Source organism: Orycteropus afer, unplaced genomic scaffold (genome assembly GCF_000298275.1).
Source record: "Orycteropus afer afer isolate SDZICR_OR568_19922 unplaced genomic scaffold, OryAfe1.0 scaffold00016, whole genome shotgun sequence".
NCBI classification, from domain to species: Eukaryota; Metazoa; Chordata; class Mammalia; order Tubulidentata; family Orycteropodidae; genus Orycteropus; species Orycteropus afer.
In genome coordinates this window covers 12111883-12125629 of record NW_006921603.1, presented here as the reverse complement: position 1 = coordinate 12125629, position 13747 = coordinate 12111883, and the positions used below count along the sequence as shown (strand labels likewise).

General features: G+C 38.6%; 1 protein-coding gene across 1 annotated transcript in view; it reads right to left on the bottom strand.

The window, feature by feature from the left end:
• Positions 1 to 13230, bottom strand: part of LOC103213658 (inaD-like protein) — a 216320-nt gene extending 203090 nt beyond the window's left edge. The window contains exons 1-2 of the mRNA XM_042783334.1: positions 13221 to 13230; positions 12093 to 12289 (exon numbers count right to left, since the gene is read on the bottom strand). Coding sequence (XP_042639268.1) covers positions 12093 to 12289; positions 13221 to 13230 — 207 coding nt within the window. The remainder of the gene's footprint in view (positions 1 to 12092; positions 12290 to 13220) is intronic.
• Positions 13231 to 13747: the final 517 nt, after the last annotated feature.

Genomic DNA, 13747 nt, shown 5'->3' with positions numbered 1-13747 from the left:
CCTTGGAGTTTACAAAGACTTATGGGTAGAAAAGCCACACAAAGTAATTTACTACACTGCAACAATAATGTCTCTGGGGTGACAGAGGTTTGATGAAAAGGTATATGAGAAGAGTTTCTGGGGAGATGGAAATGATAGATGTTTCGGTAACAAACCTGTATCTAGTTGTCAAAATCATACAGGTAAGGTTTGTGCATTTCAATCCATGCATATTTTGCCTTACACACATTAAAACTACAAAAGTAACAGTGAGTGTGGGTGGGTATGTGGAGGTATAGATATGAGATTGGCAACTTATTGATCATTGTTGAACTATGTGATAGATATGTAGGGACAGCCGCTCTGCAGGAGGAAGATGAGGCAGTCTGCTTCCATGAAGATTTACAGCCTTAGCAACTCTATGGGGCAGTTCTACTCTGTCCTATACAACTCTGCCCTATGGGGTTGCTATGAGTTGGAATCAGCTTGATGGTTGTGGTTTGGGTTTTCATTGTGCTATTCTGTTTATTTTGTATATGCTAGAAAATCTCCATAATAAGGTGTTTTAAAAGGGAGAAAAACATACAGGTAATCTCTGACTTAGTAGGTATTCCAGTTATGACAAACCACATTTGTGACCATACATGCTTATTGTTAATAATATGTACACCTACAATGCTGCAGCATGTAATTTGCCGAAGTTACCATGCTCAGATGTTTACTCACAGATGTTTATACATAATGTTTCAAACCCCCAAATACAAATAAATATCATATTTACAAAGATTTACAAAAAAGGCAATAATAATGAAAACTGAAAAAAAAATTAAAAAAAGAGAGAGAAGCATTTGACTTATGTCAGAATTGACTTACGATCTAATGGAACCCCACTGGTGGGGTTGGGGACTGCCTATATATGGACATACCTCCCCCCGATCACTGTTTTCCTGATGGAACACATTTTGAGTTTTAATACTCAAACTTAATTGAATATATATCTCTCTCAACACAGTATTTTTCAGTATGTATTTATACAGGAAAAATTTATATCTACACTCACTATACAAAATAAAATATTAATACTAATAATGTGAGGGAAAACCCCTGAGCTGTATTCCAAACACAGAGTTACCGGAGACATTTGGAACTGTGTGCTGAGTATTAACAACAAGATGTACAGTTCGGATGTCAGTGGAGCTAATAGAATTTAAGTTACTGAGCAAAGCAACTGTTAGTAATCATATTATTTAGTGATTCCAAAGTTATATTAAAACACTTTACATCTTAATACAATTATGTGTTATATATATATATGGTTATTTTTATTGCATTTTAGTTATATTTCAGGAAACTGGTTGCAGGTTGACATGCACTGCATACTTTTTCTCAATTTAAAATAATGGGAAATAGGGGCATTGTTAAGAAGTCCTAGAGGCATAGCAGTAAAACATTTAGCTGCTAACATAAAGTTTGGTAGTTTGAACCATCAGTGGCTCTGTGGGAGGAAGACTTGGCACTCTGCCCCAGTAAAGGTTATAGTCAAGAAAACCTTATGTGGCACTGTCACATGGTGTTGCTACTGAGTTACAATTTTGAGTGGAATATCTTAATTTCAGATTTGGATTACTGCTTTTAGCCTTATTCTTAATTAAAACATACCTAAGAAGCCATATTGTTTTATGAGTTTATGAACTTGTTTGCTATTGTTAGTAAGTTAAATTTGGTATAAAAATTCCAGTATCACTTTCTTTTTTTTCAGGCTTCATCTCTTAGGATGGCATGGTTAAAACCAAAACATCCAAAACCACTGCCATTGAATCAATTTCTACTCATAGCAACCCTATAGAAAAGAGCAGACCTGCCCCATAGGGTTTCCAAAGCTGTAAATCTTTAGGAGCTCTGGTAGCAAAGTGCCTAAGGCATTTGACTGCTAACCAGAAGGTTAGCAATTTAAACCCCCAGCCACTCCTCAGAAGGAAGGTTGGGCAATCTAGTTCCATAGTGATACTGCCTCAGAAACACAAGGAGGGGTTGCTATGAGTCGGGTCCAATCCGACGGCACGTAACAACAAAAAATCTTGATGGAAGCAGACTGCCACATTTTTCTCCCACAGAGTACATGGTGGGTTCAAACTGCCAACCTTTGTTTAGCAGCCTAATGCTTTAACCACAGTGCCACCAGAGCTCTGTGTCTATGTGGTTACTATAGGGAATTTCCACTGTGCAAATAAAGCAAAATATAGAAATAAATTCCATGTTGAGGCTAATACAAGAAAACTCTTCTCACACATTTTTTCTAGACTGCATTTCAATATAGTCACTGTGACACTAATGAATGTGGCTGGAATGAAACAGGGAAGAAATTGGAGAAAGGATGGAGCAGAGGTCAAGAGAACTGTCACAAAAGGTCATGTAAAATACGCAAAAACCACACATAAAAGGATGATGCAAGTAGCATTCCTGAAAATCAATTATTCCTCCCAAATGCCAAGCTTCTTCTGCGGCATGCATTCTTAGCCCTATTTTTTACATTCTTTCCTCAGTAATTTAAGTTTCTTCAAGCATCTTTGTTTTTCTTTTCTGCTTTGCTGAAGCTTTCTCTCCAAGACTTTAAGGTAATTTGAGTCTCTGAAGAGACCTCACATAAAGCTTTTGGGAAAGCAGGAATGAGGAGTCCAATAATACAAATTAAATGATTGTCATTCCTCCAAGAGAACAGTAACATATATTTTTAGCCTACACACTTCAGTGGCATGATGACTACAAAGTATGATTAAATAATTCAAATTTTCCCAATGAGCCAGAGTCAGAAACAAAAATGGCAGAAACAGAACTCAAAGATGTTACTGCAGGAAACAGAGACAGAAAAGAATGTGGCCAACCAATCAGAACTAGGTTTTCACATAATATTTTCTGCAGCCTATAAACAAAGTCCCAATTCTATAATGGTGGAGAGTAGGAAAGTTCTTTGATTATGAAATTAAGAAAAACTCCTTTTTATTATACAAGAACAACCTCAAGAAAATATGTTTCTTCTTTGGTTCTTGAGTTATGAGTATAATTTCATTGAATCTAAAGTGGCATTAAAATTCTTTTATTTTATTTTATTGTGATTTGGGTGAAAGTTCACAGAGCAAATTCATCTTCTATACAGCTGTTCACATACACTTCATCTCATGACATTGATTGGAATCTCCCACAGTGCAACAGCTCTCCTCCCACTTCCTCCCCATAGCCACCTCTTCCCTGTATTCTTCCCTCCCATGCACTCCTGCCCCCAAGCTATCTTCCTGTGCATATACAGCCCTTCTATTCTCCCATGATTGATCTCTCCAAAGAGTGTATCTACCTAATGTAAACGTTCAGCTCATATGCCTGTCTTTTGTTAGTCTGGAAGCCACAGGAGTGGGTTCAATTCCAGACCTGAAGGGCAGCTAAGGGCCATAGTCTCAAGGGTTCTAACAGGCTCTATCAGACCAGCAAACCCGGTCCCTGCCCCCCCCCCCCACCTTTTATAAGGATTTTAAGTTTTGTTCCACATTGTTCTCCCACTGTTGAATATTTCCTACATAGATCCGCCTCTAAGTGGCTGACAGTGGTAGCTGGCTACCATCTAGTTTTTCTGCTCTCAGAGTTGTACAGGCTGAAGATAGCATGGTCTACCAGTCACTTGGACTAATTGTTTCCATATGTCTTTAGTTTTCTTCATTCTTCTTTGCGCTGGATGAGGAGAGACCCATCACTGCATCTAGATGGCCGCTTGCAAGCTTTTAAGATCCCAGTCACTACTCGCCAAAGTATTATGCGGAACAATGTTTTTGTGTAGTATGTTATGCCAATTGAGCTTGATGACTGCTGCAACCATAGTCGTGGCCCCACAGATCCAATACTTGCTCCCTCTGGGTAGCTGGCTGTGGTCAAGGAGTGATTACAACTTTGTCCCTTGTCAGCTCTAGTGTTGCTGTTATGTGCCATTGAGTCAGACCCAATTTATAGCAACCCCTCCTTGGGTTTCCAAGGTGGTATCACTACAGATGTAGAGTGCCTTCCCTTTCTTCCGAGGAGTGGCTGGTGGGTTTGAACAGCCAGCCTTCTGGTTATCAGTCAAGTGCCTTAGGCACTACACTATCAGATGTCAGCTCTACTACATACCTGGAAATTTTTACATAACATACAAATATACATGTAGAAACACTGTATGCCAACCCTATACATGGTCATGGGCACATCCCCCACTACACAAACATACCTAATTGTTCAGCTTGTCCACCCATCTATCCACCCATAGATCAATGTTTAAAGTGGCATTAAATTTTAAGATGATGAAAAGAGTAACATGGTTGCATGGTTTTTTAAATTAAAAAAAAAAAAAAAAACTTTAGATCTCTTAAAATAGTGCTAGGTTAAAAGAATGAATCTATATCAACCAAAGCTACAAAATGATAGGAAATTCACTCATTAATGATTCTAGAATCATTATTAATGCACACTTGTTTCTGTTGTTGTTATGTGCCATCAAGTCAGATTCAACCCATAATGACCCCTCCTTGGGTTTCCGAGGTGGTATCACTACAGAAGCAGATTGCCCAACCTTCCTTCTGAGGAGTGGCTGGTGGGTTTGAACCGCCAGCCTTCTAGTTAGCATTCAAGTGCCTTAGGCACTATGCTACCAGAGCTCCTTAACGCACACTAGATAACTTAAAAACTTGGCCTTTAATATCAGAAAAGCTAGTGTCTGAGTGCTGATTCTATCCCTTCAAGTTTCAGTTTCCTCATCTGTAGAACAACATCTGTTGAAAATAGCCATTACTTCATTGGGTTGTTGTGAAAGTTAAGAAAGAGAATGCATGTAAATAAATTTAACACTGCCTGGCAAATACAGTAAGTATTCAACATTGGCCCAATTCCCAATGCACAGCTCTCCTTCTCCCCCATTTTTCCTAACGTGAATGTTTTTTGTAATTCAGATCGGATGTAACAGGATTACTTAGGTAACATGATGAGCAAGATTCAGATTGCGATTGAACGGTCAAAAGCGGAGCGACTGCAGTTTGAGGGAAGTAAAAATACTGCTGCACACATAGCAGAGACACCACAACTACTTTGTGTGTGAGGTGGACCACTCAGCCAGCACCACCTTCTTTTGTTTATTTTTAGAGTTGTGAACTATGCCACAAATAAAGATTCATAAAATAGCAGGAATTTCGCTTTACTTATGGGATGGTCATGTTCAAGATCTGCTCGAATAATATTTATTTTTATAACGTTTGATCACACAATCTTTATTGAGGTATAACTTACATACAAGGAACAGCATATCAAAAGCAGGAATTTTGATAAGTTTTGACACTCATGAAAACATTTGTTGTTGTCAGCTGCCGTCAAGTCAGTTCCCAACTTGTGGCAACCCATATGTTACTGAGTAGAACTACTCCACTGGGTTTTCTTGGCTGTCATCTCTATGGAAGCAGATTGCTGAGTCTTTCTCCTGCAGAGTCACCAGGTAGATTCAACCTTACAGCTAGCAGCCAATCATAAACTACTTGTACCACCCATGTTCCCCACAAAACCACTGCTACAACAACAACAACAAAAAATAGATCAACTAATTTATTGTTGCACTTTTAGCTGTCTATTAAAAAAAAAAAAACTGCCATCGAGTCGGATCTGACTCATAGCAACCCCTCCTTGGGTTTTTGAGGTGGTATCACTATGGAAACAGATTGCCCAACCTTCCTTCTGAGGAGTGGCTGGTGGGTTTGAACTGTCAGCCTTCTGGTTAGCAGTCAAAATGCCTTAGGCACTATGCCACCAGAGATCCTAGCTATTAAAAACCTATGTCTTAATAAAACTTTTGTAGGAAAAAACAATTATATTGCAATTTTGAAATCCAGTGCTAATTGCTCTGTTCTTCAAATTAGTTTCCACAAGGAAATGTTCTATTACATAAGATATTTTAGGACATAATCATTGCAATATAAAACACATGATAAAAAAATTATATATCCATGAATGATGGTCTTAGTTATCGAGTGCTGCTAAAACAGAAATACCACATGTAGATGGTTTTAACAAACAGAAATTTATTTTCTCACAAGTCTGAATTCAATATGCCAGCTCTAGGGAAAGGTCCTTGTTTCCTTTAAATAACTGTGGGTCCAGCATTCCTTGGAGATCTCCATATGTCTTGGATATCCATCTTTCCCTTAGTCTAGGGAGTTCTCAATGCAGGGACCCTGGGTCCAAAGGACAAGATTCCACCCTCAGGTTTCCTTTCTTGGTTGTAGTGAGGTCCCTCTCTCTGCTTGCCTTTCTCTCCTTTTATCTCTTTTAAGATAAAAGGTGTGATTCAAACAAGGCTGTGACTTGAATTAAGCTGTGTGAAAGGTGTAACTTGTAAGCCTGTGACTCAAGGCACATCCCACACTTATCCTGGCTCATTAACATATAAAGAACCAAATCCACTGCTATCAAGTTGCTTCTGACTCACGGGTTAGGATTTATAATATACCACAAAATGGAGGAAAACCATGATGAGAATCCTGTCCTAGCCTTGTTGACACATATTTTGGGGGGACACAATTCAATCCATGACAAAATGATAACCTTAGAGGACCAATCTAGATTACAGAAGTTTTACACTGTAAATAACAAATAAACCTACCTATGGAGCTCTGGTAGCATAGTGGCTAAGGCACTTGACTGCTAACCAGAAGGCTGGCGGTTCAAACCCACCAGCCACTCCTCGGAAGGAAGGTTGGGCAATCCTACTTCCGTAGTGATACTGCCTCAGAAACCCAAGGAGGGGTCGCTATGAGTCAGGGCTGACTCGACGGCACATAACAACAACAACAACATGGATGCACAAAGCTAGTGATTTACTTGACTGCTAACTGGTAGGTCAGTGGTTGAAACTCACCAGCCACTCTGTGGAAGGAAGACGGGGCAATCTACTTCCATAAAGATTTATAGCCTCAGAAACCCAATGGGGACACTATGAGTCAGAAACAACTCAATGGCAATGAGTTTGGTTTGGTTTTGACCTGTACTTCCACATCTAAGTCTTCCAAAAATTTTCAAAAACAATTCGATGGCAAGAACCAGATTGTGAAGATTGTAAAGGATACACTGTTGAGATTGATGTGGTAGTAAGGACCCTCGGGTGAGAATTTTGTCATGGGCCATCTACACGTACCTAGGTCAGTCATTTAAATTTCATTTCAATCTCTAATGCAATAAATGCTGCTGAACAAGAAGATCTGAATTTACCTATAGTCCTACCTCTTCATCCCTAACAAAAATGGGAAGTACTAAAGCTATTTATTTTTAATGGTCCTTAAATAACCATTTTATACACATGCATAATGGCATGCCTTAGTTTTGGTTACAAAGAAAATGCACCTCATACTTCCCCTACCACAAAGGGTGCAGGAGCCAGACATGACGCAGCCCTCCACGCTAGCCCAATCAATTGCTCACTTCTTATGCCACCCACTCTGTTCCTTCTGGCTGCTTCTATAAGGTGACAAATCACTCCAAGTCCATGCACAGCATTATCAGCTCTCTCTCTTCCCACACTTGCATTGTAGGGAAGATTATAATAAATTCTACATTCACATGAGAGCACCATGCCCAGGCCTGTGCATTTTCCAGGGCTAATTGCTGAGGGAAAGCCAATACACTAGTGCAAGTCTCATTCCAGTTTACATGGTAATTATATGCTAATGACTTCTGAAATTAATTCAGTAACCCCCATACTAGCAATGCAGGAGAGGGTAGAAAAGCTGAGATTTAATCACACTGTCTTATGGGACTCAATGTAAAATTTCTTTTATATAGGAATGGGGCCATCAATCGACTGAATGCATTGACAGCTCTTCCAGCTTAACTGTTAGGTTACACAGCAACAAAACCGCTGGTGGATGCTGGGTCAGAAACCAGCCACATCCAGGGCTCTCCTAGACAAGCCGAGCTTCTGATCTCAAAGAAGCCACAATGTATGTTCAATTATTCTCTTTTCCACTTTCTTTAAATTAACTTCATCTAAGTGGCTAAAAACAAACTCTAAATAAGTTTGGAATGATATGACAAAGTAAAGATGATAAAAACTACGGGCAAAGAAGGGAACTATGAAAACAATCAGGATATTGGTAATTTTAGCTCAAATGAGGACACACACACACAAGTATGGCTGGATAAACAAATAGACATGGCTTACCCTATTCCAGATGCAGTAAGTATAATCTAAAAGCCTACTGTAAATGCTGCCTATACAATGCAGTGTTCTACAATTTAATATACAACAATATCCAAACAATAGCAATTATAACACTGTCAATTTAACTTTCCTGGTACTCATCACTAAATCAATTTCCTATTCTCATCTCAAAAATACCAGATTTGATATTATAAACAAAATCCTTACATACCAAAGACAAATGACTGGAATTTTTTCTTACCTATAAAAAGAAACCAGGAAAATATTTCTCTTCATGGACTGACTTGTATCCTGCCAAAATATGTGTCAACTTGGCCAGACCATGATTTTCAGTGGTTTGACAGTTACATAGTGATATAATCATCCCCTGTGATGTGATCTGAAGTAATTAGCCTCAGTTGTAAGGGAATGATGATGGGATGCAACACTCTTACTTAGGACACAGCCCTGATCCAATGTAAGTGGAGTTTCCCTGAATTGTGGCCTGCAACATCTTTTATCTTACAGGAAATAAAAGGAGAGAGAAGTGAGCAGAGAAGAAGGGATCTGACTACTACTGAGAAAGCAGAGCTGGAACAGAGTGTGTTCTGTGGGCCCAGGGTACCTAAGTTGAGAACTTCTTCGTCTCAGGGAAGAATGATGCCAAGACACATGGAGATAGCCAAGGACTACACGGCCCACAGATATTGAAAGCAGACAAGGACCTTCCCGGAGAGCCGAGAGAGAGAAAAAGCCTTCCCCGAGAGCTGATGCCCTGAATTTGGATTCTAGCCTCCTAAACTGTGAGAAAATAAATTTCTGTTTGTTAAAGCCATCCACCTGTGGTATTTCTGTCATAGAAGCACTAGAGAACTTAAGATAGTTTCACATACGAATCTACTCCACTGTCATTCCCTGACCTAAAGTCAAAAAATTCTCATAAGAAGGTAAGTTGTCACTGGTTAAGAATGCAGTGTGCACAGTTTTTCCAGTCTCCCAAATGTTCAGGGTGCTCCATGGAGCTGTTGAAGAATGGAAAGATGACTTTCCTCTGGGACATATTTTTAGAGACAAATGTATTAATACATAATCTCCATTGAAAAGGGAGATAACTGAGGCTTAGAGAAGATAAATAATTAGCTAAAGATTTGTGACCGAAGATTCTGTATTCCATCTTTTACTTCGTGTGGTATCGTAATTTTATTTTTAAACAAGAGACTCAATGGTGCATGGAAGGGGAATTAACTTTTGCCATGTTTAATCTTCTTGCTCTCTGCATGTCTAAATGAAGATGAAGTTGCTATATAACAAGGAAAGGGCTACATTCAGAACCTCAAAGGAAGGAATAAGAGAGGCCCAATAAGACAATATGTTAGTGTGTTAACACCTAAGAGCATTCCTCCAGCTCACTAACCTAACAAAGAGATAACTGAGGAAATGATTTAATTAAGTCATCTATGTGTCAAGCACTATGCTAAGCTCCATAAATGCAACTGAAAGAATTTGGATAAGTTAAAGTAGGTTTTCCTTGTACAGTGTTGGATTCTGTGTTTGACCTATACAACAGTCTAATTAGTCTGCAGCCACTGCTCATTTGTTACCAGTATCTAATAAAATGTCAGACAAAGAAATAAAATACCAGCACTCCTGTTGGTCTGGATCCCACAGGACATTCCATCTTGAATCTTAATAAGGTACAGAGAACAGAACTAGAATCTTCATGTTCAAATTACAGTCTTTGGAATATATCATGCACTATAGGAAATCTGTGTCTATATATACATAACACAACAGAATGACTTAGTATACATGACTCCATAAAGACCAGAGTATCACAAATTAGGACTTTCCTGGATCTAAACAAATGGGACTTAGTTAAAGAACCACAAAGAGAACACAATATACATCAATGGCTAGAGACTGGCCCTGCAGTCTGGCAAGCCTCAGTTCTCATCCCAACACATCATTTAGTTTCGTAACATGAGGCAAGCTTCTTACCAAGTTTTCTTATTCATACAGTGGGGATAATAATTGAGTTTACCATATAGGACTGTTAAGGAGCTCTGGTGGTACAGTGGTAAAAGCATTCTGCTACCAATCAAAAGGTGGTAATTAAAACCTACCATGGGAGAAAGATGAGGCAGTCAGCTACCATAAAGATTAACAGCCTTAGAAACCCTATAAGGCAGTTCTACTCTGTCCTATAGGGTCGCTATGAGTCAGAATCAATTGGATGGAAGTGGGTTTATATACGGCTGTTAAGAATATTGAATACATATATATGTACAGTGCTAGTAATACCTCAATAAATGAACTCTTACTTTCATCATTATTATCACCACCATCACTTTAGTCTCACTTCTGAGGAAGTCTCTAAACACCACCCAAAGGAAATAAACGTATAGCAATAAACTATATTGGTTAAAACATACTGTCATCTTTATTTTTTAAATTTAATGGCTATGATAATCAGTGCTATTGCCCAATGTGGGTGCCCTTCATGATACTATATTACAGAAGAAAAAGAAAAGGAAATAATCACAGAGTGATTTCTTTGCAGGAACATGTTTTAGGTGGGGTGAAGCTACCGGGATGTGGTGGAGAGGGAATGCTGGTGGTTTCACAGTTTTGTCTGACCAGCTTTGGTTGTAGACATTATTAAAAAACCCACTGCCACTGAGTCAACTCTGACTCATAGCAACCCTATAGGACAGAGTTGAACAGCCTCATAGGGTTTCTAATGCTGTAAATCTTTATGGAAGCAGTGTGCCTCATCTTTCTCCTGTGTGGAGAGGTTGGTAGGTTCAAACCATTGACCTTTTGGTTAGCAGCAAAACGTTTAACCGTTGCACCACCAGAGCTCCTGTAGATATTATTAGGCAAGTCAGCTTATGGTTGATTATGAATTCTATTCTGAGTCAGAGTCTGAAAATAAAATCATAAAAATGCAAAATCAGTAAGTCCACATTTCAAGTAATCAGTCTGACACTCACTGCCTCCATGATTCAGCTCCTCTACCTGTTCAAATAGTAAAGCATTTATCCAAGATACCATACAGCTTAGTGGTTAACAGAGAACTAAGAAGTCAAACTGCATAATCTTGAAAACCAACAGCATCATTAAGTCTGTGTTTCAACAGTAAAAGAGTTGCTGTGTTTGGCATTTAGTATATATTAGCTGTTCTATTTTTTTTATTTTGTTTTAAAAATATTTTTTCATATCTGTTTTCTTCCTCTAGACTGTGAGCTGTTTAACTGAAGAGACTGAACATACTCATTTCCTTTTCTGTCTGCATTATGATGGACACACAAAAACTCTTAGCTGAGTTTATGAACAAATAAATGAATGAATGAGTGGATATCAAAGTTAAGATGAACTCAAAAGAGAGAGCCTGAGTTAAAGTTTAGGAAAGCAAGGATAACTTTTTAAAATTATTGATGGAATCACCTAGGGAGTAATTAGTAGAGAGTCAGTTCTCTCTTTAGCTTCTCTTATTTCTATCTTATTCCCAAACAAGGAATGTATGTGATCTCTACCCACATCACCAAATTCACAGATATTAGCCATTCCTTGACAAAACAACTTTATAGGATTTTGTTGGCTCTACCATCATACCCCAAAACTAACAATATTAGATTAGTACTTTGAATTGATAGTAAAAACAAGCCTTTGGGCTATTAATGTTTCTATCACATTTTATATAAGGGAGCCGATATTTTGTGAGCTTAGTCTTTACTTAGGCAGCAAATAACATTTGTAAGCTATAAGCTGATTTTTGCTATTACTTTGCAAAATGACTTTAAATAGTTGAAGAAAAAATAATTTTATTAAAATTCTTCTCCCCTCCACTTTCCTATACACCATCTTGCACTCCTCTGCTCCACCAAAAGACAAATTTAACATAGATGCCTCTCACCTCTAACAGCTCATCTCCAATGCGCATCCTTCCATCAGTGGCAGCAGGTCCTTCTGGGTTAATTCCCACCACAAATATGCTCATGCGTGACCTGTCTTTATTACCAGCAAGGCTGAGTCCAAGTCCATTCTTATCCTTCTCAAGTTCAATAATATGCAATTCTCCAGGCAAGTCTGCATATCTTTGCCTGATTTTTTCTATTAAAAAAAGGGGGGGGGGTATATATACACAGTTTTGTACTATATATTTTACAGATATCTGCGTTTTTTTTTCTTTTTTGTGTTTTTTCTCTACTGTTTTTTTTTTCGAGAATGAAGTAATTAAGATAATGCATGGCCTTATGTGTTGTTGTTGTTGTTGTTATATGCCATCCAGTTGTCTCCGACTCATAGCGACCCCTCCTTGGGTTTCTGAGATGGTATCACTACAGAAGTAGATTGTCCAACCTTCCTTCTGAGGAGGGTCTGGTGAGTTTGAACCACCAGCCTTCTGGTTAGCAGTCAAGTGCCTTAGGTACTACGCTACCAGGCCTTATGTGTAGGTTACAGTTAAAAATCTCTACTCTACCTAAGAAGTTTAGCACGCCCATAAAATCTTCTCTAGTTGTTCAGGCTTACACAAAACTCAGTTTTCCATAGACTGTTTTTTACCCTAAGACATCAATACAATGTGGTGGAAATTACTGACTCCCCAAAAAACAAACAGCTATTTGCCATGCAAAGCGCTTGGTCCTGGTGATCTAATGTTGAACAAAACAGATGTGGTTTCTCCTTATGGACTTACAGTTAAGTAGGAAAGAAGATCAAAAATTAATTCTAAATAATTATATCTATTTAAGTTGCACAAAGAGTATAAAATAACACTGGGTGTCATATAAGCAAAAACAAGGGGAATTGAGGATATTGTTTTTGCTGACTTGAATTTGAGCCACTAATCTACCACTTACTCAATGTTCACTAATTAACATACTATTTTATCTCTATGGAGTTGAGTTTCTTCATCTGTAAATTAAGCATGATAAAATCCATTTCATGCTTGTTGGGAAAACTCAATGAAATATATGTTGGTGGATTTCATAGTTCATATTATAGGTGTTTTCTAATCCTTGTATCCCATCTTCTCCCTCACCTGGCCACATCCTCTTTATGGTCTAAACTACCTGACTGAGAATTGGGCTGGCTATGTTTCACATGTGTTGGCTCTCTGTAAAAGAGTCACACTGGCAGATCAGTGTGGGCAAAGATGCTGTCTTAATTTTTTTTTGTATCCCACAAAGCACCAGCTCAGGGGCCAGGGCTCAGAAGGCTTGATGACTACTACTATTGTTTGAAGCAACCATCTTATCAGCTGAATAACAAAGTAGATTGTGGCTCTCCTGGAAATCTCTAACCTCAGTTTAATGCTTGATTTGGGAGCGCTAGTAGCATAGTGACTAAGGCACTTGACTGCTAACCAGAAAGCTGGCAGTTCAAACCCACCAGCCACTCCTCAGAAGGAAGATGGGGCAATCTACTTCTGTAGTGATACTGCCTCGGAAACCCAAGGAGGGGTCACTACGAGTCAGGTCTGACTCAACTCAACTCAACTCAACTGGCACATAACAACAACAACAACAATGCTTGATTTACATCATGTTCTCTGTTCTTAGGAGTGAG